The following is a 21,746-nucleotide window of genomic DNA, read 5'->3' as shown; positions in this document are numbered from 1 at the left end:
CTTCAAAACAAAAGCTTCATTGGAATTCCAACCCAGTGGTTACTACTGAAAATACAATCTAATTTTTTTTTTTTTACCTGAGCATTTTATCCAGATAGGGCAGAAGGTGCTGGAAATCAGTTTTCTAACTTAAACCCTGTATGTTTTTAACTCAAATGAGTCCAGGAGTTAGAGTGGTCACAGAAAATGTTTCCTTGACATAAATCACTTATTTAACCTAGTTTAGAGCACCAAGCAAAGTGGTTGGACCTATATTTAACTGCTGAGAGCAAAAGAATTATTCTACTTCTCTGAATGACATGGCAGTGGGCTCAGCCCTTGGCAGACTCCAGGCTAAAGAAGTCCTTAAATCCTTCACCTTGAGATGATCCAGCCAAAACAAGAGTCACTGTCATTTTGGGAGCATCACCTTCCCTGTGAGACGCTGAGAAGTGTGTCTCATCCATTGTTGACTTGGGACTTTGGGGGTCTTCATAAGCAAAGATGTGTCGGTTAGCCACCATGTCTTCCTGTCCCCAGATCTCCCGCCGTGTCCTTCTGTTCCCAAATCCCCCTGTAGGAGACAGATGTTTTCTGGGAGCAGTGTTGCTCACCAGCAACAATGGTACCAGGCATGCCGGAGAATTGGGGACAGAATACTTACCATGCTTTCCTAGCCATCACTGATCCACTCCTGTTGAAGGTCATGAACGGCGAACTGAGATATGAACCAGAGCGGAGGCGGTCACAAAAGGCACAGTGTCTGTTTTCAGGTCATTACCTGACCAAAATCACTATCAGAGGAGACTGCCCTGAAGAAATGGTTGAGAGGGAGGCCTCCCTGAGATAGCCCGAAGACGCTCCTGGGGATAAACACCGCAAAACCTGAAAAAATATCCCAAGGGAATAGCCACATATGCCAGACCCAGAGATGAATTTGGAAATTCTTCCTCCCATGATAGGAACAAGAAATAGACGTAGCCTTCTCTTTGCCTACGATCTTTAGGGTAAGAGGGCCAGCCTAGGAAAGGCCCAAAGAGGAGAAAAAGTGGGCAGGATCACAATGACAGGGGCAAATCCGGGAAAAATTGAATTGTCCCCACTTGAAAGTCTCCTCTTGTGAGTCAGAAATATGGGTGCTTTAAGAAAATACAAACCTTCACAGAGGAAATAAACTGAGGTTTATCATATGCATTACAGAACAATTCACAGCAGGCTTCCTTTTAATAGTGAGTCTCCCTAGTCCAATGAAATTACGGCTTTTTGTTAAATAAGATTTCCAGATCGACTGCATTAACTGAGATAAACCTTCATTCATTCAACAAGTAGGTATTAAGGGGCGCCTGGGTGGCTTAGTCGGTTGAGCGTCCGACTTTCGCTTAGGTCATGATCTCGCGGTTCGTGGGTTCGAGCCCCGCGTCGGGCTCTGTGCTGACTGCCAGCTCAGAGCCTGGAGCCTGTTTCAGAGTCCGTGTCTCCCTCTCTCTCTGACCCTCCTCTGCTCATGCTCTCTTTCTCTCTCCTAGAAATAAATTTAAAAAAAAAAAATTAAAAAAAAAAAACAAGTAGGTATTAAATACCTATTATGGCCCATGCATTATGCAAAATGCTGTGGATAAAAAGGTGAATACGAAATGGTGCAAAAGTAGTCTCAAAAAGGAGAGAAACATGGAGAAATAAAACGTCACTGGCGCTAGGAAGCAAGTGTTTGGTGTGTGACAGAGGTCTCGGAGGAAGAAGGCAATCCTACCTGGGAGGCGGGGTGAGAACACCAAGCAGGATGAGGAGGAGGATAAGCTGATTGCTAACGGGTAAGTAAGTAGTAAGTAAGTACGTGTTGGCCAGGCAGGCGTGGGGGGTGGGGGCGAGCAGGGACAGGGGCTTGCAGGCAAAGGAAAAACCTTCACAAGCCCAAGTTCCCAAGGCTTAAACCAGTTCAACTTGTTTGGGGGCAGGGGAGTCCTCCATCAGGGCTGGAAAGCATGCAAAAGGAGATGCCCATGTGGAGGGGGCGTGGCGGGGGGCATGTTGCCAGACCTGGGGGGCCCATGTGCCAAGGTGAAGACTGCAGATCTTATCCTGACTGATAGGCCGTGAGGAGCCACTGAAGGATGTTGAGCAAAGTGATAACAGGATTAGATTTCCATTTAAGAAAAGTCACTCTGAATAGAAAGCAGTGAGGACAGAGGAGAGAGAGAACAGGAAGCCAGAGGGCACCGCGAGAGCAGAGGTACCAGGGACCAACTGCCACAGCTGCTGGAACAGGACCGGCGGACAAGCATGAACATATCCGTAGAAGTGGCTTGTTCACTGCTTGGATGAGTAGAGCAGGAGAGAAGAGAGCCCCAAGAATGATCCTTAAGTTTCTGGGTTAGGCGACTAGAGAGGCAGGGATATCAAGATGGAGGAAAATGAGAGAGAAAGGACTTCGGAGCAGAGGAAGAGAAAACAGGTTCTTCAGGACCCATGGAATATCCAGGTGGAGATATCCCACAGGGGAGCTGTCTGGATGTTAGGTGTGAGCGACAGATGCCCAGTGCAACAAGTCGTGAGCTTCAAGGGCTAAAAAGAGCCAGAGGCTGAAAGAGAATGCTCAAGGAGAATGGAATGTTGGAGAAACCCACACAGGCTGAGAAAGAAGAGCCAGCAAAGAAGAGGGAATAAGAACAGAGGTAGAGGGGCACCTGGCTGGCTCAGTCGGAAGAGCGAGCGACTCTTGATCTCTGGGTTGTGAGTTCAAGCCCCACACTGGGTGTAGAGATTACTAAAAACTAAATAATAAAATAAAATAAAATAAAATAAAATAAAATAAAATAAAATAAAATAAAATAAAAAGAACAGGGGTAGAAGCAGATCCAGGAGGGAATGTTGCCTCCAAAGCCAGGAGAGATGAAGTGTTTTAAAAGAAGGCTCAGGGGCACCTGGGTGGTTCAATTGGTTGGGCATCTGACTTTGGCTCAGGGCATGATCTCACTGCTTCTGGGTTCGAGCTCCGTGTCAGGTTCTCTCCTGACAGCTCAGAGCCTGGAGCCTGCTTCGGATTCTGTGTCTCCTTCTCTCTGCCCCTCCCCTGTTCATGCTCTGTCTCTCTCTCTCAGTCTCTGTCTCTCTCCCTCTCAAAAATAAATAAATGTTAAAATTTTTTTTTTAAAAAGAAAAGAAAAAGAAGGCACAGCCCCAGCCCCCGGGGACCAGGAAAGAAACCTAGCGGCAGGGACCCAGAAGTGCACTGAAGATGCATGAGGAAGAGAGACAGGGCAGGTGAGGAGAGGGGCCACGCCTGCAAAGAACTAGGGCCGAGCCAGGCGACCTCCTGTTTCCTTTGTGCTAACACATGTAGGGAGGAGGGGCCGGCAGGGGGAGGTGAGGCCAGCTCTTCCCAGAGTGGGAGGTCATTCACCTAACGAAGCATGGGCACGGCCACCCGTGGATACGACACCTCCCCGGGTACAGCAGCTCCTGCGCGACCCGTCAGCCCTGTGGCTACCGAAACACAGGCACGGCAGTTACTCTGCAGCAACACCCCTGACATCTCGCGAGACACTCAGGATTCCCGAGGAACTTCGGGCCCAGATGGGTGTTTTAAAGCATCATCAGGTGAACGTGGAGCATCCACTGTAGTTGTGTTAGGTCTTTTCTGCTCCAGCTGTAGTTTGCCTGAACAGAGTGGACACAAATCACTGTCATAACAGAGGGACCCTTGGCTAATGTCACCCTCATAATTTTACAGGTGAAGAATCTAAACCATATTCATCAGTAACAAAACTACTCAAAGTTTTACCCACTAATATTCTCTATTCGGTTTCCAAAGTGATAAGAAAACTTTTGAGGGGACGCCTGGGTGGCTCGGTCAGTTAAGCGACCAACTTTGGCTCAGGTCATGATCTCGGGATTGTTGAGCCTTCCCAACCTCGGTCTCTGGCTCATCCCACACTCTCTGTCTCTGTGCCTTCTCTGTTCACAGTTCAATGTCTGATCAAGTTAATTGGAGGATTCGTTTTAGTTTACCTTTCTGACCCTTCAAACCCTTGGTTTTTCTCCACAAGCTGCAGGAAATTTACAAAGTGGGGAGTGACTTGTACATTACTCTTTATCTCAGAAACAAACATTCTTTTAAACCTTTTATCTTTAGGGTGAGAGCTGGGGTGGGGGGGAGGGGAGGTAGAGGAAGAGAGAGAATCTTAAGCAGGCTCCACACTCAGCACAGAGCCCAATGTAGAGGTTGATCCCACGACCATGGGATCATGACCGGAGCGGAAATCAAGAGTCTGACCTGTAACCGACTGAGCCGCCCAGGCCTCCCAGAAACAAATCATTTTAAAGCCTCAATTTCCTCTTCTCACACCACATCAAGAGTGAATAAAACAAAATTTTATTTGTTCTCAGTCCTTCCCATGAGCTACTTTCAGTGAAAACTGTTGGTTAGGAGTTACCTGATTCTCCTCTAAATGCTGCTTGCTACTACTTACAAAAGTCAGTCACAGATCACCTCAGAAACAAAGTCTTCCAATAATTCTTAAAGAAACTGCCTCCTATACACTGAATAATACAGCCTGAATTACATTTTAACTTTATTCTCAGGTTCGTAGAAACTTGCTAAATAGCCTGCTTGTGTGCATCCCCCATTTGCCTCGGATCTTTTTTAGGAAATATAATAGCAGACATGATTTTAAAGCAACTTCCCAATTCCATTTGTTTCTCTGTCTTAAGAAAGGTAAACATCGGGGGACACCTGGATGACTCAGTCAGTTAAGCGTCAGACTCTTGATTTCAGCTCAGGTCATGATCTCAGGTTTGTGAGTTCCAGCTCCCCATTGGGCTCTGTGCAACACAACATGGAGCCTGCTTGGGGTTCTCTCTCTCTCTCTCTCTCAAAAATAAATAAATAAACAGTAAAAAAAAAAAAAAAGAATGGTAAACATCATCCTTCACTTTGGGTTTATCAGTCCCATGCATACTTATAAATACAACACAAATAATGTCTTCCATAAACAATATCTCATATTATTTGATCTACACCTTAACTTCTTATAAATGGCGACATACTCTACTTTTCATTCTGTTTCCTGCTTTTTTCGCGCAAATTTTATGTTCACTCCCTTGGAAATACATAAATGTAGTATGTTTATTTTAAATAGAACTATTTTAAATATAACAGTTTCCATTGTATGACTACATACCAAACCTCATTATCCATTCTCCCATTAATGGACACGTAAGTATTTCCGTCGTGTTTATTTATGTTGCTATTACAAGCAAGGGCGCCACAGACATTCTCGGACGTAGGTCACGTACATGTGAATCTAGACAGGAGCACCAGTGCCAGGCTGCAAGGTGTGCGTGTCTTCAGCCTCCTGAGACAGACTCCCATGTGGCTTCAATGGACACACAGCAACACGTGAGCTCGGAGCTTCTCTAAGGCAAAAACAACCCTATCCCATTCAAGTCTGTGAAACACTCCGGGGCCTTGGGGAATAGGAGTTGTGTTTGCCTAAATAGAATTGCTGTTATAAAGATTAAGAGAAATTCAGGCCAAAATTGAAAGGGAGCTTCTGTAGAGCAAATCAAGTGTCCAACGGAGTGAGGTGCAGAATATAGAACGGCAGGGCATTTTAAAATGCAGGAAATGATATAAATTTATGAAGATGACCTAATATAAAGTAAATTGCCTTTTCTTGGCAAAATACTTCGACGCCAAAAAAATCAATTGAAATAATTCAGATACTGCAGTCTCCCATAAAACAGCAAATCTGTCAAACTTCCTTGAACGCCAATAGCAGCTTCCACACAGAATAAATATCACCTGTGGACAATTCCTGGTGACCCCATGACAGGCCTTCATCTCCGCGTACACAAACTTATAAAAACTAAACTTCTTTCATCTTGGAATCACCTGTCTGTTGCCTGACTTATATTTATATTTGCTGTTATTTTTAAATACTGATGAATAAATTATCTCTGGTTTGTTTATAAGATCTGGTAGCAATGGCTGCCTCTTGGGAGAAGGGCTGGGGGTCTGAGGGACGGGTAGGTGGAAGGCAGACCAGACAAGGTTTACCTTGTCAAAATTAATTAGTAATATTTAAATGAGGCTAAGACTGCACCTTACCCATCCACAAGTAATGACTCTAAGAACATTCCTTCTTCTGCAAAGCCTCCCTAACTGCTCCAAAATTCAAGTACCACTCAGGCCCCCAGCACGTAAATAAATCTCTCCTAGAGCCAACCTTGGGCTGATATTTATTAGTCTCCTTGCACACTTCCTCCTTTTGTTTGTTCTTCGAGGACAGGAACTGTGGATTTCACTCAGGATCCGCCAAATTATTTGCCTGAAATAGCTAGAGCTCAAAAGACTAAATGCAGTGAAGTGCTCTTCATTTTACAATAATTTTTAAATGACCCAAGAGATGTATTTGTTACTTTTATTCGTTTTATACCTCGGTTCTCTTTAAAAGTATTGTTTTTATTTTTTAAGTTTTATTTATTTTTGACAGAGAGAGAGAGCACACAAGCAGGTGAAGGGCAGAGAGAGAGAGAGAGGAGATACAAAATCCGAAGCAGGCCCCAGGCTCCGAGCTGTGAACACAGAGCCTGATCCAGGGCTCGAACCCACGAACTATAAGATCATGACCTAAGCCAAAGTGGGATACTTAACTGACTGAGCCACCCAATTGCCCCTAAAAGTATTGTTTTTTAAATAGCAAGCAAAATATATATATCTGATACTCAAAACTGTTTAAATGTAAGCCCTATGTGGACAGGCACTTTGTCTGTTTTATTAACCTCTGTATCCTAAGCACACCTGGGCTAGTGCCTAGCACAAGTAGGTGCTCAATAAATGTGTTGAATGAATGAAGATCTTTGGCTATAAAGTATTCTACACACTAACCAGTAATACAGTTCCTTTCTCGATTAAGTTTTATAATTTCTTTTAATTAATTAGTTTATTTTAATTATGGTGGAACAGACATAACACAAAACTGATCATCTTAGCCAGTTTTCAGTGTATACAGTGGTGGCCTTAAGTATATTCACGTTGTTGGGCAGCCAGCCCCACGTTTCTCCATTAAATGTTTCACTGTTTAACTGCGATCTGCACCAAGACATTTCAAATCATTCCAAAGAGAAGCAGCGAAGTTTTGTTACATGATTGTATGCAGGTAGAAATTAGCTGCTTTGTTTGCCACTTCTTCCTTCCAGGCTTCTAGCATCCTGGGATGCTCCCTCCAGAAGTGAGCTCTTTTGGGAGCATCTGGGTGGTTCAGTTAATTAAGCTACTGATGGACTCTTGGTTTCCGATCAGGTCATGATCTCACACTTTTGTGAGTTCAAAGGCTCCCTGCCCCCACCCCCTGTCGGGCTCAGTTCTGACAGGGTGGAGCCTGCTTAGGATTTCTCTCTCTCTCTCTTCCTCTCTCTCTCTCTCTCTCTCTCTCTTCTCATCTCCCTCTCTCCTCTCTCTCTCTCTCTCCCTCCCTCCCCTACTTGTGCTGTCTCTGTTTCTCCCAAGATAAATACATTTAAAACAAAAATGAAAACAAAAACAAAAAAGAAGTAGCCCCTTTCTCTCTTTCTTCCCTCCTTTCCCTTCTCTCCGGGTTCGCCTTTTCTCAACCATCTACTTATTGTCTACACTCTATCACCTAAATTTAATTTTCTCATCAGATAAATGTTAGAGTGTGAAAGTCTTGAAGTTTATATAATCCAAACTCACTGTTTTACATATTAGGAAACAATGTCCTTCGGGGGAAAAAAGTATGCATTTTCTCCAAAACAGCAGATGTCCAATCCAGATGTTCAAATCAATTTTCTGTCCACTCATCTCCCAGGTCACCCGCTCCCTCCTCTCTCTGTGTATTGTTTGGAGTAGGCAGTTATAAAGGTATCTGCATCTGAATACATATTTGTGACTTCACTCTCTTGAATTCCTAGATGTTTCTGTGCTTGCACGTGAAGGGTCAGACTAGCCCACAGTGTCTTTAGCATTCTGCCTAAAGGCCTAGGATCACCTACTAACAGCAGAGAGGGAAAAAATATTTTTAATTCACATCCCAAAGTGGAAAATACAGAATCAATCTTGTAATTGATCCTTGCCAACCCTACAGTACAAGAAGTAAACTGACCTTCTGGAACAGAGACATGGCTCTTGACTTTGTTGACTCAATAAAAAGAACCCCCCCACCCCGAGTTCCCTGACCAATTGATTCCTGATCCGGTTGACACAGATGTGATCTTCTGAGGAAGAGCCTGGTGCAGTTAATATGACAACGAATTTGGGAAACCATGAGCTCGAGTTTAAGTTCCCTGAGGTCGGGCACCATGTGATGCCTGTTCGTTTTCCCCCCAGCACCTAGCAGAGCGCTTGGTACACAGCAGGTGCACAAAACACATCACATGGGCCTTCTCTCTCTTCCCATCCGTGCACCTGCCCACTGAGTCCAAGGCTCCTAAATGTTAGCTCTTCTTGGTTTGTTGTATTTCAGAGTGAAGAAGGAGGGTGGTGGGGCATACACACACTAAAGAGAGAGACCATGGGCATTTGCACGTGCTTCCTTGTAAGCAGGTAAAGACGCCCTGTATCTTAAAACCAAAACTAATGGAACTGTTAATTTTTCACTTACTTGTTCATCTTCCCCTTTATCTTCCTTTTTTTTAGGTTTATTTATTTATTTTGAGAGAGAGAGAGAAGCCCAAGCAGGCTCCGCTGTCAGCACGTAGCCCGATACAAGGCTTGAACTCACAAACTGTGAGATCATGACCTCAGCCAAAACCAAGAGTCAGATGCTTAACCAACTGAGCCACCCAGGCGCCCCTTTCCCTTTATGCTTCCTAAAAGCAAAGACACCCATGCTATTCACTACCTCACATTATATTATATACTGATTAGTTCATTAGGTATCATTTTTATTCCAATTGGCATGTTTTTAAGGTAGTACCACTTTTTTTTGTTTGTTTGGTAGGACGCTCTATGCCTAACATGGGGCTTGAACTCATGACCCTGAGGTTAAGAGTTGCATGCTCTGCTGACTGAGACAGCCAGGCACCCCTTGTTTTTATTCCACATGTATTTATTTATTGTCTGTCTCTCCCCCCTTGGAACGTAAGCTTCTCCATGATGCCCGATCCCTAAGCCCTCAGTGAATATTTGTGGAATGAAGGAGGGTGGCCAGAACCTCAGCGTCCACCACAATGGGCAAAATAAATACCGACGAATTGCGTAACAAAGTATGAAGGGGCTTCTGTCAGCAGGTCTCGAAGCAGAGTGCGCAAACTACGTTAACATGACCTTCCTCTGCAGGCAGAAGCTGAAGCTCTCAAGCAGGTCTCCTCTGGGTGAGATTCTAAAATTACTTCTTGTTTCTTTTCCAGTTTGAGGAATCAATACAGCGGCCTCTTCTCCATCCCACCCCCGCCCCAGCAGACTCTATGGTGACAACAGAGGACAGCGCGTGAGTCACCAAACTTGGAGCCAGAATTTGAATCTTGGCACCTTCACTTCCTTACTGTGAGACTTGACAAGTTAATGGACCTTTATATGCCTCAGTTTCCTCAGCTGTAGCGCGGGGATGAAGAAAATAATAACACCCACCTTGAGCGTTACTATGAAGAATAAATTAGTGAATATATGGAGAACTCTTAGAGGTGTACCTGGTATCATGTTTGGCAATTCTTATTATTAATCCTTTCCACCCAGAAAACAATGCAAGTTTCTCTGAATGGAGTAGAGAGAGGGCAAGGAGAGAAAAGAGAAGCATGTGAGAATTCTGATGGAATTCTAATGGAATTTTAAAGATGGAAAATAAATAAAATACAGACTTGTATAATTGACCATCAACTCAAACCTTCTGCCCAAAACATTCAAGTAGCAAAGTTTCTTCAAGTGTAGAATATTATACTTAAATTTGAAGTCAAGTGATCGTGTTTAATTACCCTTATCTGAAACCAAGTATGCGCCTGTTCTTTTGAACAGTTCTAAGTTCCTGCTCTAAGTTCCATGCAGCTCTGTCCAGCAGAGCCTTCTGAGATGACGGGAATGTTCTCCAACCTGCACTGTCCACTACGATAGCCACTAGCCACACACAGCTCTTGAGCACTTGAAGGTGGCCAACATAACTGAGGAAATGAATTTTTTATTTCATTTAATACTGGTTATTTTAAATTTAAATAGCCACTTGTGGCTAGCAGCTACCCTACGGAGGCGGTGCAGCTACCAGAGATGTGAGCGCACCCGCTCACTCGCTCACTCGCTCACTCCCTGCCCCTCTCTCTCACTCCAGCCATCAACACTCACAAGGCCAAACTGCTGTTTCACAGCTCCATGGCTCTGCGGATGGCCTTCTTGGCCTGAAAGGCCCTTCCTCACCATCCACCTCTAAGTTCATGACAATTTTGCTCAGATTTCATTTCTTCCGGGCAACCGTCCTCAACCCCAGCCCTCCAGGCCTACGTCCCCTCACTGCCAACACCATCCAGCACTGTCTGCTCTGTGCTTCCCTGAATCTGTTTCTGCTGCTCTGTCGTTGTCATTTATCCCTGTGACGCTAACAGACTAGGGGAATTTTAAGGCCCAGGTCTTCTCCATCGCTTCGTTCTAGGGATGTGTGTCCATCACATAATACGTGTACCGTAAGTGTTTGCTGAGCACATTATTAATTTGTGAATATGTGCAGTGTTTTGTTAAAATAAGCCTCAAAATAGCAACAGTCAGTCTATGATTATATAGATCAAATTCTACTTGGAAGGCCTATTTTCAAATAATAAAAGCTTTTTAGAGTCTCAGGTGAAGGTGTACTTATTTTAGGCCATATCACTAGAACACGCCAGGACCAATGCAAGCATATAAATGTCCCCTGGCACGAAAGCCTACCTGTAGCTGTTCCTCCTAAGGGTCTGGAAGTCTCTTGGATTTCAGAAACTGACCCTGTCATTGATCTGTCCCCTGGGCTTGCCGTGACTTACTAGGGAGACAGTGACATGGTTGAAAAGCAAGACAAGAGGAGCTGATTATGGTCACAGTCATATGGGAATTCAAGGGTGACCTATGCTTGCTGCATCCTCTACCCAAACTCACCTCCAAGAAGGAAACCATTGAAATCTTGTCTAACATGAAAAATAAAGGCTGTGGGCGATCAATATCTGTTCAGTGACATATGCTATCTCAAAAAAGTACTTCCCTTATTCCTTAACAAAACTTTTTTGCTCAAAAAAAAACACCCTTCCTTGTTAAATTATGTAGCATCTGTTGCAAGATTAACCTGCCCTGAGAGCCACCCTGTTTCATTTTTTTTTCATCACAATTTTCTGACTAATCCTTTATTTGGATTCCCACCCAAGTGTTCCTACACTTAGAATGAGCTCTTGATGGATACGCTTCTGTGAACCTAATTTGTATGAGCGATTTCCCAAGCACCAAGCATCTGGTGAGAGTATTTTACAAATTATATCTTTCCTGCCCTTCAGGAACTTACAGTTCAATAAGACAAGCGGATAAATATACAGTGACCAGAAACGCATATTTGTTGTGGGTACAGGCGTGGCAACAGGGCATTGAAGAAACGGATTTCAGAAAGAACAATGAATCCAAAGGACTTTATCTTCAAATCAGATTTAGATTTGACTTTTGTTTTCTCATTAATTATGTGGTTGTGTTTTAAAATGCACAGGCAGCACTTTTGAATGTAATGAACATTGATTTAACAAATGATTGAGTGACATGGGGCTGTATGATCATTTAGATAAATCTCTAATTTTCCCATAATATGGGCAGATTTTGCACAGTCTTTTCTCTAAAGGCTTCTCTTTCCCCTTGCCCAGCACATATCTCCCAGAATTTTAATCTGAGACGTTCCCCCAAAAGACAAAGGCCTAACATATCTTTCGAGGCTGCTAATGAATACTATGAGATAAATATCTTTCCCTAAGATGCCTGTCTTAAATTTAAATATAGGAATATCAATTTCTTTTTTTTTACTCCCTTCTAAAATCTGCCAATTTAGGAAGAACCTTGATTACGTCTACAAATTTATGTTCTATGTTATTGGAATTGCTTGTGAATTCTACTAATATAAGATACACATATTTCCAAAATGTGTCTATTGTTGCTTAGGAAAGGAAGATCTAGCTCTCAAATATTATGCTTTGAGGTTAAAAATGAAGATAGTGACCTTACGTCTCTCAAGATTTGTAAGGCTGGCATGCCATCTATCTCAATAATACCTAACAAGAATGTCAAATGGACAGAAACGGCCATGGTAAGCGGGTGCTTGCAGCTGACAGTGATTGCTGTATTTTGGGTGATGGGGAACATCATCTCCATTAGTTCAAGTGAAATACAATGTCCTGCCAACTTTAGGTAGCAATGTATTCAATCCCCCTGCCGTGCCATGTCCATTTGCTGTTGCTGCAATTAAAAATCAGTCGATACAAAGTCAAAATGTTGTCCACTCTTCCCCTACCCCTTTCCCTGTCACTGCATTCCCAGCTTCACCGGAAGAATATGTTACTATGGTAACCAATCTCTCTGGTGCACAGACCAAGTTAACCTTTCTAGCCAGATTGCCACGCAAAGCAACATGGAATCAAAGCCCTCAAGAGAACCACCAGAAGATATGGATCCCATCCCCCTTTTTCTAAGCGGTGTTAACCAATACCAGACAGAAGGAGACCCATCTTGTCACAAGAGACATTTAAGAAAGGAAATTCAAGAATGTCCTTCAGCAAGCCCTAACACTGCCTATCAGTCATGATTAACATGAATTCTTCCTCCCCTTTCAGCCAACTTCCCACCATTTCTATTCTGCTAAAAGTGGAAAACAACAAACGAAGGAACACTTCATGAATCTGAAAATCGGCAAATTGTTACAAAGTCACCATTGTCAAAAACTATCCTGGTTTCTCTTGTTTTCCTACTTTTAAATCCAAACCAAGTTACCCTCTTCTGGAATTCTCTAATATCCTGTACATCTTTACAAAGTTGTAGAACTCCCACTCAGTCAGCCTGCTCCAAACAGGGGACTAATCATGAAGCAGTTGCGATGTCTGTAATATTAAGACACTAATAACTGAATTAGCTAAACCTCCTAGTCATTGTACAGACAGTACAAAATAAACATTCAGATGAATTCTCTTTCTGGACTTAACTAAATCTGACGAGCTACCTAGATCATACCCACTGCCTGTCATTCTTCAACGATTGGTTCTTTTTTCAAATTACCAATTTTCCTGATCAATTTCAATATTTTTATAAATCAAGAACATCAGCTCTCACAAATAATATTTTAAAACAGAAGCAAACCTGTATTATAATATTAAGAGACGTGAAGAACTGTTTTCTATCTTGGGCTCAAAGACTTTGCAGCTAACAACATCATTTTCACCTTGGCGTCAGCATTTAATAGTTTAAGAGAATGAAACACAGCAGAGAAAAAAATGAAGACTCATAAAAATCACACCACATCTTCCAGCATGCAACTACCATATGAGAGAATGTATTCTCTTCTTCAGAGCAATATTAATAGTACATCCAAACATATTTCAGCGGACTAATAGAACAGGGTGTTCCCCACAGCATAAACCATGCAAGGTTTACAAACTGCATGAGATGAACAGACTTTTAAAAATGTAGGCGATCATACGAAAGTATCAAAGAAATTTTTATCATTAGCAAATGCAGTCTGTTTTCCGTTTTAGAATACTTTAGGTATTTTTTATATAAATCTTCTGAAAACGGTCATTTTTTTTTTCCTCTAAAGCAAGGAACTACTTTGTGTGTGTTTATCAGGCCCTGTTAAAATTCGATGCACACAAGTCACTTTTGTCAACCACTTCCCCAAAAGGAGAAACCAAGAATCCGTTCGATACTACTGGTCAACAGGCCTGGAGCTACAATGGGGCAGGGGCTGTGATTTATCAGTGTTTCTATGACCAATGCCTGCACCGTGCCCGGCAGAGCCTAGCACTTAGCAAACGTCTGTGGCGTGAATGAGGCCTTCTCGGTGAGCTGTTTCTCCTGAATCAGTTCAACATCGAAAACAGAGATTAAAACCAGGCGGCTGTCTGCCTGACACATCGTTCTCAAAGGGGCTTCCTCTGCGAACAACACAGGCGACAGATCCCCTCCCTTCTCAGAGGCTGATGAAGCATTATCCTGGATTAAAAAACCCCGGACCACGGTATTCCACGGAGCTCCCACCGGAGAGGTCAGCCTCCCCCACCAGCTACCGGGAGGCAAGTTCCGGCAGCTCCAAGGCTCAGCAGGGCCTGGACCACCCGACCTGTTAGCGGGAGGCCGGCGAGCGGGTGGCCAGGCTAAGGGAGGGGAGGGTGGCCGGGCCTGGAGGCGCCCGGCTCCCCGCAGCGCCGCGCCGCGCGCCGCGCGCTTACCTTTCCGAATGAGGGCTGCGATCTCGGGGTCGAAGCCCTGCCGGTGGCACTTCCTCCAGAGGCCCATGTTGGTGGAGTTGTACTGCCGGCTGCACTCGTCCACCGGGCTCATGGCGAAGAGCTGCCGGCGATTCCGGGCCCGGAGGAGTTTGCCCTCCCAGCGGTCCAGGCGGGAGCGGCTCGCCCGGAGCGGCAAGTTGTTGTTGTTGTTGTAAATGAAGCCCGGGTCGATCCGGCGGGTGTTGAAGGCCTTGCACCTGTCCCTGTGCTTCCTGGCGTCCGTCTCGTACCAGTGGTCCGAGCAGATGGCCACGGCCAGCATGCCGAGGGCGCAGAGCGCTAGCGAGAGGCCCGTATAGAGCAGTAACCTTCCGGCAGCCATGCCTCCGCTTGGCGGCTACACCATGGGCATGATCCGCCGCAGCCTCGCCTTCCCTCCGCGCGCCCGGAACAAAGCGGCGGGCGGCCGAGCCAAGGGGGAGGGGGACCCGCGGGGGCCTCGCGCGGCGGCGCCCCCTCGCCCCCGCCTGCCGGTGCGCGGCCCGGGGACTGCGGGGATGGGGGCGGGCAGCCTACAAAGTTCTGATCCGGGGAGGCTCCGGCTGGCTCCTGGGCATCCTCCGGGGCAGGTGCAGCCTCCGGCGGCAGCGAGCGGACAGGACCGCCTCCCGCCCCCTCCCTGCCCGGCAGGAAGCGACTGCCCCGAACCGGCCGCGTCGGCACACAGCCGGACTCCGGGCGCCGCTGCCCTCGGGCCGGAACCTAAACACCAAGTGTCCGCGGCCGCAGTGGCGCCGCTGGGCTTTCTCTGTGCAGGGTGGCGACAGCACCCACTCGCCTGGCCTTTTCTTGGGGTGGGGGGGTGGCGGCTCTCACGAGTTGCCGCGCGAAGACAGAATGAACTCCAGCACCCGCGACGAGGCCGGCCAACGAAGGAAACCCCCAGATGCCAGGGCCGCCTGCCCTGAGTCCCGCCTGGGTCTCCCACTCAGCGACTCTCCCCCTTCCGATCTGCAAACGAAGAAATGTTCTCCCTCTCTGAGTCGGCTCTTTTGAAAAATCTCCGTCCTCTGGTCACCGGTAGGTCCCTTGCTGCCTGGCCAGCGCGCTGTGCTCAGAGGCGGGCTCCCCGTGGGCGCACGGTCGCGGCCACCCTTTCCGCGCGAGCTCCCGGGTCTTCTGCTTCTGGCCTCGCCATTCAGGAGGCCCCTCGGGCACACGGCGCGGTCACTCGGACGGCGCAACCGGACGAGCCTCGGCCCGCGGTTAGGGGCGAAGGGGCGGCAGCCGGCGGGCTCGAGAGACAGGCTGCGCGGAGGAGGGTGCACCCCGCAGGGCGCACGGCGCGGCGCGCGCGGGGCTCGGCGCGCGGTGCCTTCAACACCATGGACAGGTCGCGCGATCGGGGCTCCCCGCCAGCCCGGCAGCCAGCCCCCGGGGCGTCATGCTGGTCTCCCCCGCGCAGTCTCCTTCCTGAGTATCCACCCGAGAGGTGCCAGACCCGCCTCTCCCGCGATGCCTCTGCCTCACTTCATCTGGCTCCCAAGTAGCCCCGGGAACCTGCCGCCCAGGTGCAAAGAAAATGCTGCAGGCACCGAGGAAAACAGCGTCCTGGCCGTTCCAAACAATCCGCCCCCTTCTCCCGCCACAGCCGGGCACTGTAGCTGTCTGCTCTGCCCAACCGGGGTCAGCCGCTCTCAGAATGCACCATTTTCTTCGCAGCCCGCCCAGGAGCCGAGGTGCCGGCTCATCGGCGGCGCGCGGAGAGAATCCCGTCCCGGCCTCAGCGTCCCGCGATCAGGCTCCCGGCGCACGGCGGCTGCCGAGGTGAATGGGGCGAGGGTGGGGGAGGGAGGCTGGGGCGCTGGGCTTCCCCTCCCTGCCTCCTCCTCTAGCCGCGGCGGCTCCGGGGCCTCGCGGGCTCGGCGGGTGCTGGGCAGCCGGAGCCCAGGCTGCGCCCGGGGTGCTCGGGAAATCGCATCGCCCGGGTGCGGGCGCCGGAGGAAGCCGCTGCCGCGCTCGCTCGCTCGCTCGCTCGGGCGCCGGGCGCTGCAGCCTTGGCTAAAACCCACAGACGAGAGAACGGAGCGCGCAGCCAAAAGCTAGTGATGTCATCCGTGCAACGTGAGCCTCATCTCTTATTTTTCTAGCATCCTTAAAGATAAACTGCACCATTTCCCAGGCACGAAATGTCTAAGCCTTAGTCTTTGACCGGGCAAGTCAATGGTGTCTAGGTAGGTATGTGCCCAGCCGTATCCATATTTATGCACACATACATGTATGTGGTATGTAGCATGTTTCCATGCATTATTATAAATTTAGGGATGATGTCCCCATCTCCTGCTTATCTCTTTTTGGTGGTGGAAAATTCCCTCACATCGACCACAGTTCTTTAAAGACTGCTTATTGCGGAGTCGGCATTCAGAGGGGCTGAGGAAGTTCCCTGCGTCCCCACTTTTGGTCGCTGGTATCTAGGATCACATTTGATCTTTGTTTTCCCCAGAAAGCCACCGGCGCTACCTTGCAATCTCCAGCCCCCCAACGCCCCCGGGGCCGGGTGCGTCGCTGGGGTTGCCACGGCCAACCCGACTCTAGCCCCACGCCAGCTCCAGACACCCCGACACACGCCCACCTCCACCTGCCACCACCTCCCTCCCCAGCAGGAAAGAAGAAAGGAAACTGATGCTTTCAAGACCAGAGGAAGAGAATGTTAATGGGTGTGGGGGGCAGGGGGTACTTAACAGGTATTTTGAAAGCGTCCGGGGGCTCGCGCTTTGAGGAGGGGAGGTTAAATGAAAACCTCGGTGAGGGATTTGTCCTCATCTGGGTGGCGGCTGGATTTAGGCTCGGCGGGGGCGCTGGGAGGCAGGGCGCGACCCTAGCTCTTGAGCGGGTGGGCCCCAAGTGAGCCCCAGTTCATTCCAGAAACGCCCCCCACCCCCACGGCCCGGCTCACGTGAGACCGCGCCGCAAAGGCTGGGAGCCTCCCTCCCAGGTTGAAAGCCTGTTGTTGTTTTTTCTTTCTAATACTCGCCCCTCATTCTCACCCTTACTCCAAAGCTGGGGGCCCGCACCGCGGGGTAAAGAGCTGCCCTGCGGAGGGGAAGAAAAGAGTGTCCGGCACCCTGCTTAGCACAACGCGGCCTGCGAGCCAGAAAGAGCGCACCTCCACCATATTCTTTTTGTCTTTTTTCATCCTCCCTGCAGTTTGAAAATCGGGAACGAGGCGTTTCAGTGCCATCTAGTGGGGGAGGGGCGTGCCTCGCCTTCCGTCCCTGGATGCGGCAACGGGTTTCGCTGAAGGGGACAGCAGAACCTGAGGATGTCCGCTGGGTTCTTGGGGGGCCGGCTGGCCCAGGGGCTGTAAGGCCTGTGCCGTTGGCCAGCTCCCGATCCCCTTGGTTCCCTAGGACGGCGAGGCGGAGCCCAGAGACTTGGCCCGGTGTGGTCTCACCTTCCTGTCCACCTTCACCACTTCCCTCTCCCCCAACCTGAAAATGTGGAAACAAGCGCAAACACTTTGCACGCTTGTAGGCGAGGTCTGTAATTCCTGGACCTACTTTATTCTGGAAAGCCGAGAGCACTTTCAGGCTAAGCGGATGCCTGTGTCTGACCACAGGGAGGAGGCAGAAAGGTGAAATGATGCCTACAAGGTCATTCAGCAAGCTGGGGCACGTCCAGCAGCCGGAGCCTCACTCTCCTGATTGACTCTGGAGCCCCCCTGGCAGCCCAGGCAGTTACCCTTTTGGCAATAAAGGTACCTGTTCATTTTATCTTTATCTGTCCTTCCTCTTCCGTTATTCCATCTCTTCTTGTTCTTCCTTTGTAACTGTTTCTCCAGGCCTGTGCCTTAGGCCTGCTTCCAACGGTGTGTCTTGCCCTTTGTCTCTCCGTCCTCCTGAGCTGTCCTGTGATTAGGGCCCTGCTGTGGGTAAAGGGCCCTAAATGGCACACTGTCCCCCTCTTTGCCCAACATCATTAAAACGCTATCTTGAAAATTTTGGCCTTGGTGACATCCCAAAAGCCTTTTAAAGATGTCGTTTTGAGGCCTCCTTTGAAATGCAGTCTTCCTGGACAGTACTAACTACTCCATTTGAGGAAGAGCCTCATCTTTGGTGCTGAAAAGATGGGGGATTCCTCCTCCAGACTGTATAACCACTTGACCTTCTTTTCTTAATTGTGTGATCTATGTTTCTTCCCTCTGCCTTCTTCCAGTTCCTTCCACCCTGTAAGCTATGCATCACTTTCTCACTTAGTTCTTCCGATTCAAACCTACTGTCCTAGGATCACAGAATCCCAAAATTGGAAGGGATTTTAGAGTCTACCACCAAAAAAATGCATGACTCTCTCCTAGAACATTTCCCAAAAAGTAATTGGCCAGCTTCTGCTTGCATACCTGCAGTGTTAGGGAAATCACTCCCTTGGCAAGTACCCCATTCTACTTTCAGACAGTATAAATGGTTAGACAGTCTTTCCTTATACTGAGTCTTCTCCTAGATCCCTATAAACCTACCCCTTGGCCTTCAAGAAGCCCAGACACCTGATTCCTCTCCCGTTTAATGGTCCTTCTCATACTTGACCTTGGCCATCATGTTCTCCCTAAGCCTTCTTCCCTCCAGACTAAATACCCCCTTGTTTATTTTCTCCTTGAGCTTGCTGCTCCTGGGTTTCTGATTCTTCCTGTTTATTAGTGCTTCATGTATCTAACTGTCAAGTCAGCCGATAAAGAAAAAACATGGTCAGTCATGTTTTCACATGACCCGTGTACAGTTCTAATCTTCACTTTCTCTGCCAGGACCTTCTCTACAACTCATCCCTTTTGAACGCTACCCTAGGATCTGCCACAAAATAACATAGAGATCGTTGGTTTGCAGTTTGTGAAATCCACACTGTTGACATTTGGAATTTCACTTGCTCACACACAGCCTTCCCCCTTTCGCTAACCAGTGTTCACATTCTTCCAGCTTTCTCTAAGGTCAACAAAAGAAATACAGAGATATCACTAAAAGTTCTGTTTCCTGTGTTACAGGTCACCCAGAGCGGATAGCTGCTTTCCTATCATTTCTTCACCCATTGGGAGCTATCCTCAGTTATCATATTTGTTCTACTCTACACCCTACCTTTAATCTGAAAATCACTCTCCTTGACATTGTCTATTGGAAGCAAAATAAAAGTTGATTAGTTGTGCTTTCTCTTTGCCATCTATCAATATGCCATCATGCTATGTATACTGACTCCTGTTTTCCTAATTAACTTTGCACAACTTGGACATTACTTGAAACCCAAGAGTCATCTTCCACTGTAGCCTTCCTGACAGTCCCTCCAGGATGTGACATGCTGCTATTTATGCTTAAATAGCTACTCTTCTCCTTACACTTCCACTCATCACAGAGCCACATTTGTTTGTTTAGTGACTTTCCTTCTTTTCTTCCTTATTAGGGTCATTATAGCAAAAGGCCATTTTCATCTCACCCCTGGCAGTCTAAGTCCTCTCCTTACTTTATAGTCTTCTTCCCCCACCACCCACCATGTTAATTTTCTTATATTCTACAGTTATCCTTTACCCAAAGTTCTGCAGTAATTTCATCTTGCCTGTACAGTGAAGCTCAAACTCTTTACCCCCATAAAAGGTGTCACAAAGGCTTCAGACTATTTCCTTTTTTTTTTCCTTTTTTTTAATGCTTTTTCTAAATATTTTATTTATTTCTGAGAGGGAGAGAGAGAGACAGCATGAGCAGGGGAGGGTCAGAGAGAGAGGGAGACACAGAATCCTTTTTTTTAATGCTTATTTTTGAGAGAGACAGAGAGAGACAGAGCACAAGCAGGGGAGGGGAGGACCGTGACAGTGAGACACAGAATTCAAAGCAGGCTCCAGGCTCTGAGCTGTCAGCACCGAACCCACACGGAGCTCGAACCCATGAGCCGTGAGATCATGACCTGAGCCGAAGTTGGATGCTTAACTGACTGAACCACCCAGGTGCCCCTCTTTTTTTTTTTTATTTTAGAGAGAGAGTGCACATTTGAGGGGGGAAAGGGGAGGGGAGGGGGGGTAGAGAATCTTAAGGCGGCTCCATGCCCAGTGCAGAGCCCTCAATCCCACAATCCTGGGATCATGACCTGAGCCAAAATTGAGTCGGATGCTCAACGTACTGAGTCACCCAGGGGCCCTTCAGCCTATTTTCTAAAGCTGGCCATTACACTCCCTTGGACATGCCCTCTGTTCTAACCAAGCAGCCCTCTAAACTTGTTTCGAAAAGCCCTACCCCCCATTGGCATTCTTCCTCTTGTCCATAAAACACTTAACTGCTCTGCTTTTGAAGGTTCTTACAATTACAGGTGCTTCATATCAATAGGTCAAATAAATATCATTTGATCATCTCACTAGAAGCTGAAAAGACAACCAGTTAAAGCCAACAAACATTCTGGATATTTAAAACCTCTTCCCAGGGGCACCTGGGGGGCTCAGTCAGTTAAGCATCCTCAGACTCTTGGTTTCAGTTCAGGTCATGATCTCACAGTTGGTGGGTTCAACCCCCACCTCAGGCTCTGTTCTGGCAGCTCTGAGCCTGGAGCCTGCTTCAGATTCTGTATCTCCCTCTCTCTCCCTGCCCCTTCCCCACTCACCCTCTGTCTCTCACTGTCTCTCAAAAATGAATAAACATTATAAAATTTTTTTAAATGACACAACAGAAAAATGATCAAAGGTCATAAAAAGAAAATTTACAGAAGAAAAATTCAAGTGGAAAATTAACATATGAAAAAACACTCAAACCTCACTAGTAATCAGAGAATACAATTTTTTTTAAATACTTCTTTTTTACCCATCAGTTGGAAAAAAATGTTTACTTGTCTGTTAATGTCAAGTGTTGGCCAGGGCATAAGGAAACATGCTCTCAAGCTCTGCTGGTGGGAGCATAAACTGATACCACCACTCAGGAGGGCAATTTGGAGTAGTTGTGAAGACGAAAAATAGATGTTTGTTATGACCCAGCAGATCTACTTGTAGGTATCTAGCCTGTAGAAACACTGGCACATGGGGCAAAGAGCATCTTCAGCATGCTGCCCATATCCTAGGGCTTCTACAACAAAGCACCACAAATTAGGTGTCTTAAAATGTCGGAAATTTATTGTCGCACAGTTCGAGAGGCTGGGAGTACAATATCAAGGTGCTGGCTGAACCATGCTCCCTCTGAAACCTGGAGGGGAGAATCCTTCCTTGCCTCTTCTAGCTTCTAGAAGAAGCTTCTAGCTTCTAGTATCTGCTAGAAATCCCTGACATTCCTTGGCTTACCCCAGTCTCTGCCTCTGTCACCACATGGCTGTCTTTTCTCACAACATCCTTCCTCTGTTGCCAAATGTCTCCCTTCTTGTAAGAACACCAGTCA

General features: G+C 47.2%; 1 protein-coding gene across 2 annotated transcripts in view; it reads right to left on the bottom strand.

Annotated features, from left to right (window-relative positions):
• The window catches only part of TMEM178B (transmembrane protein 178B), a 360,790-nt gene extending 345,566 nt beyond the window's left edge, over window positions 1–15,224 (bottom strand). Inside the window, exon 1 of one of the 2 annotated variants that reach the window (XM_039233997.1) lies at window positions 14,362–15,224. In XM_039233997.1, the coding sequence (XP_039089928.1) occupies window positions 14,362–14,743 (382 nt within the window). In that variant the 5' untranslated portion in view covers window positions 14,744–15,224. The remainder of the gene's footprint in view (window positions 1–14,361) is intronic. The other variant, XM_039233996.1, reaches the window with a different exon arrangement.
• Between the last annotated feature and the right edge of the window lie 6,522 nt (window positions 15,225–21,746).

The sequence above is a fragment of the Hyaena hyaena genome, unplaced genomic scaffold (assembly GCF_003009895.1).
Source record: "Hyaena hyaena isolate Hyena2069 unplaced genomic scaffold, ASM300989v1 scaffold_82, whole genome shotgun sequence".
In the NCBI taxonomy this organism is placed as follows: Eukaryota; Metazoa; Chordata; class Mammalia; order Carnivora; family Hyaenidae; genus Hyaena; species Hyaena hyaena.
The sequence above is the reverse complement of the archived record's forward strand: the minus strand, read 5'-3'. Positions and strand labels throughout refer to the sequence as shown.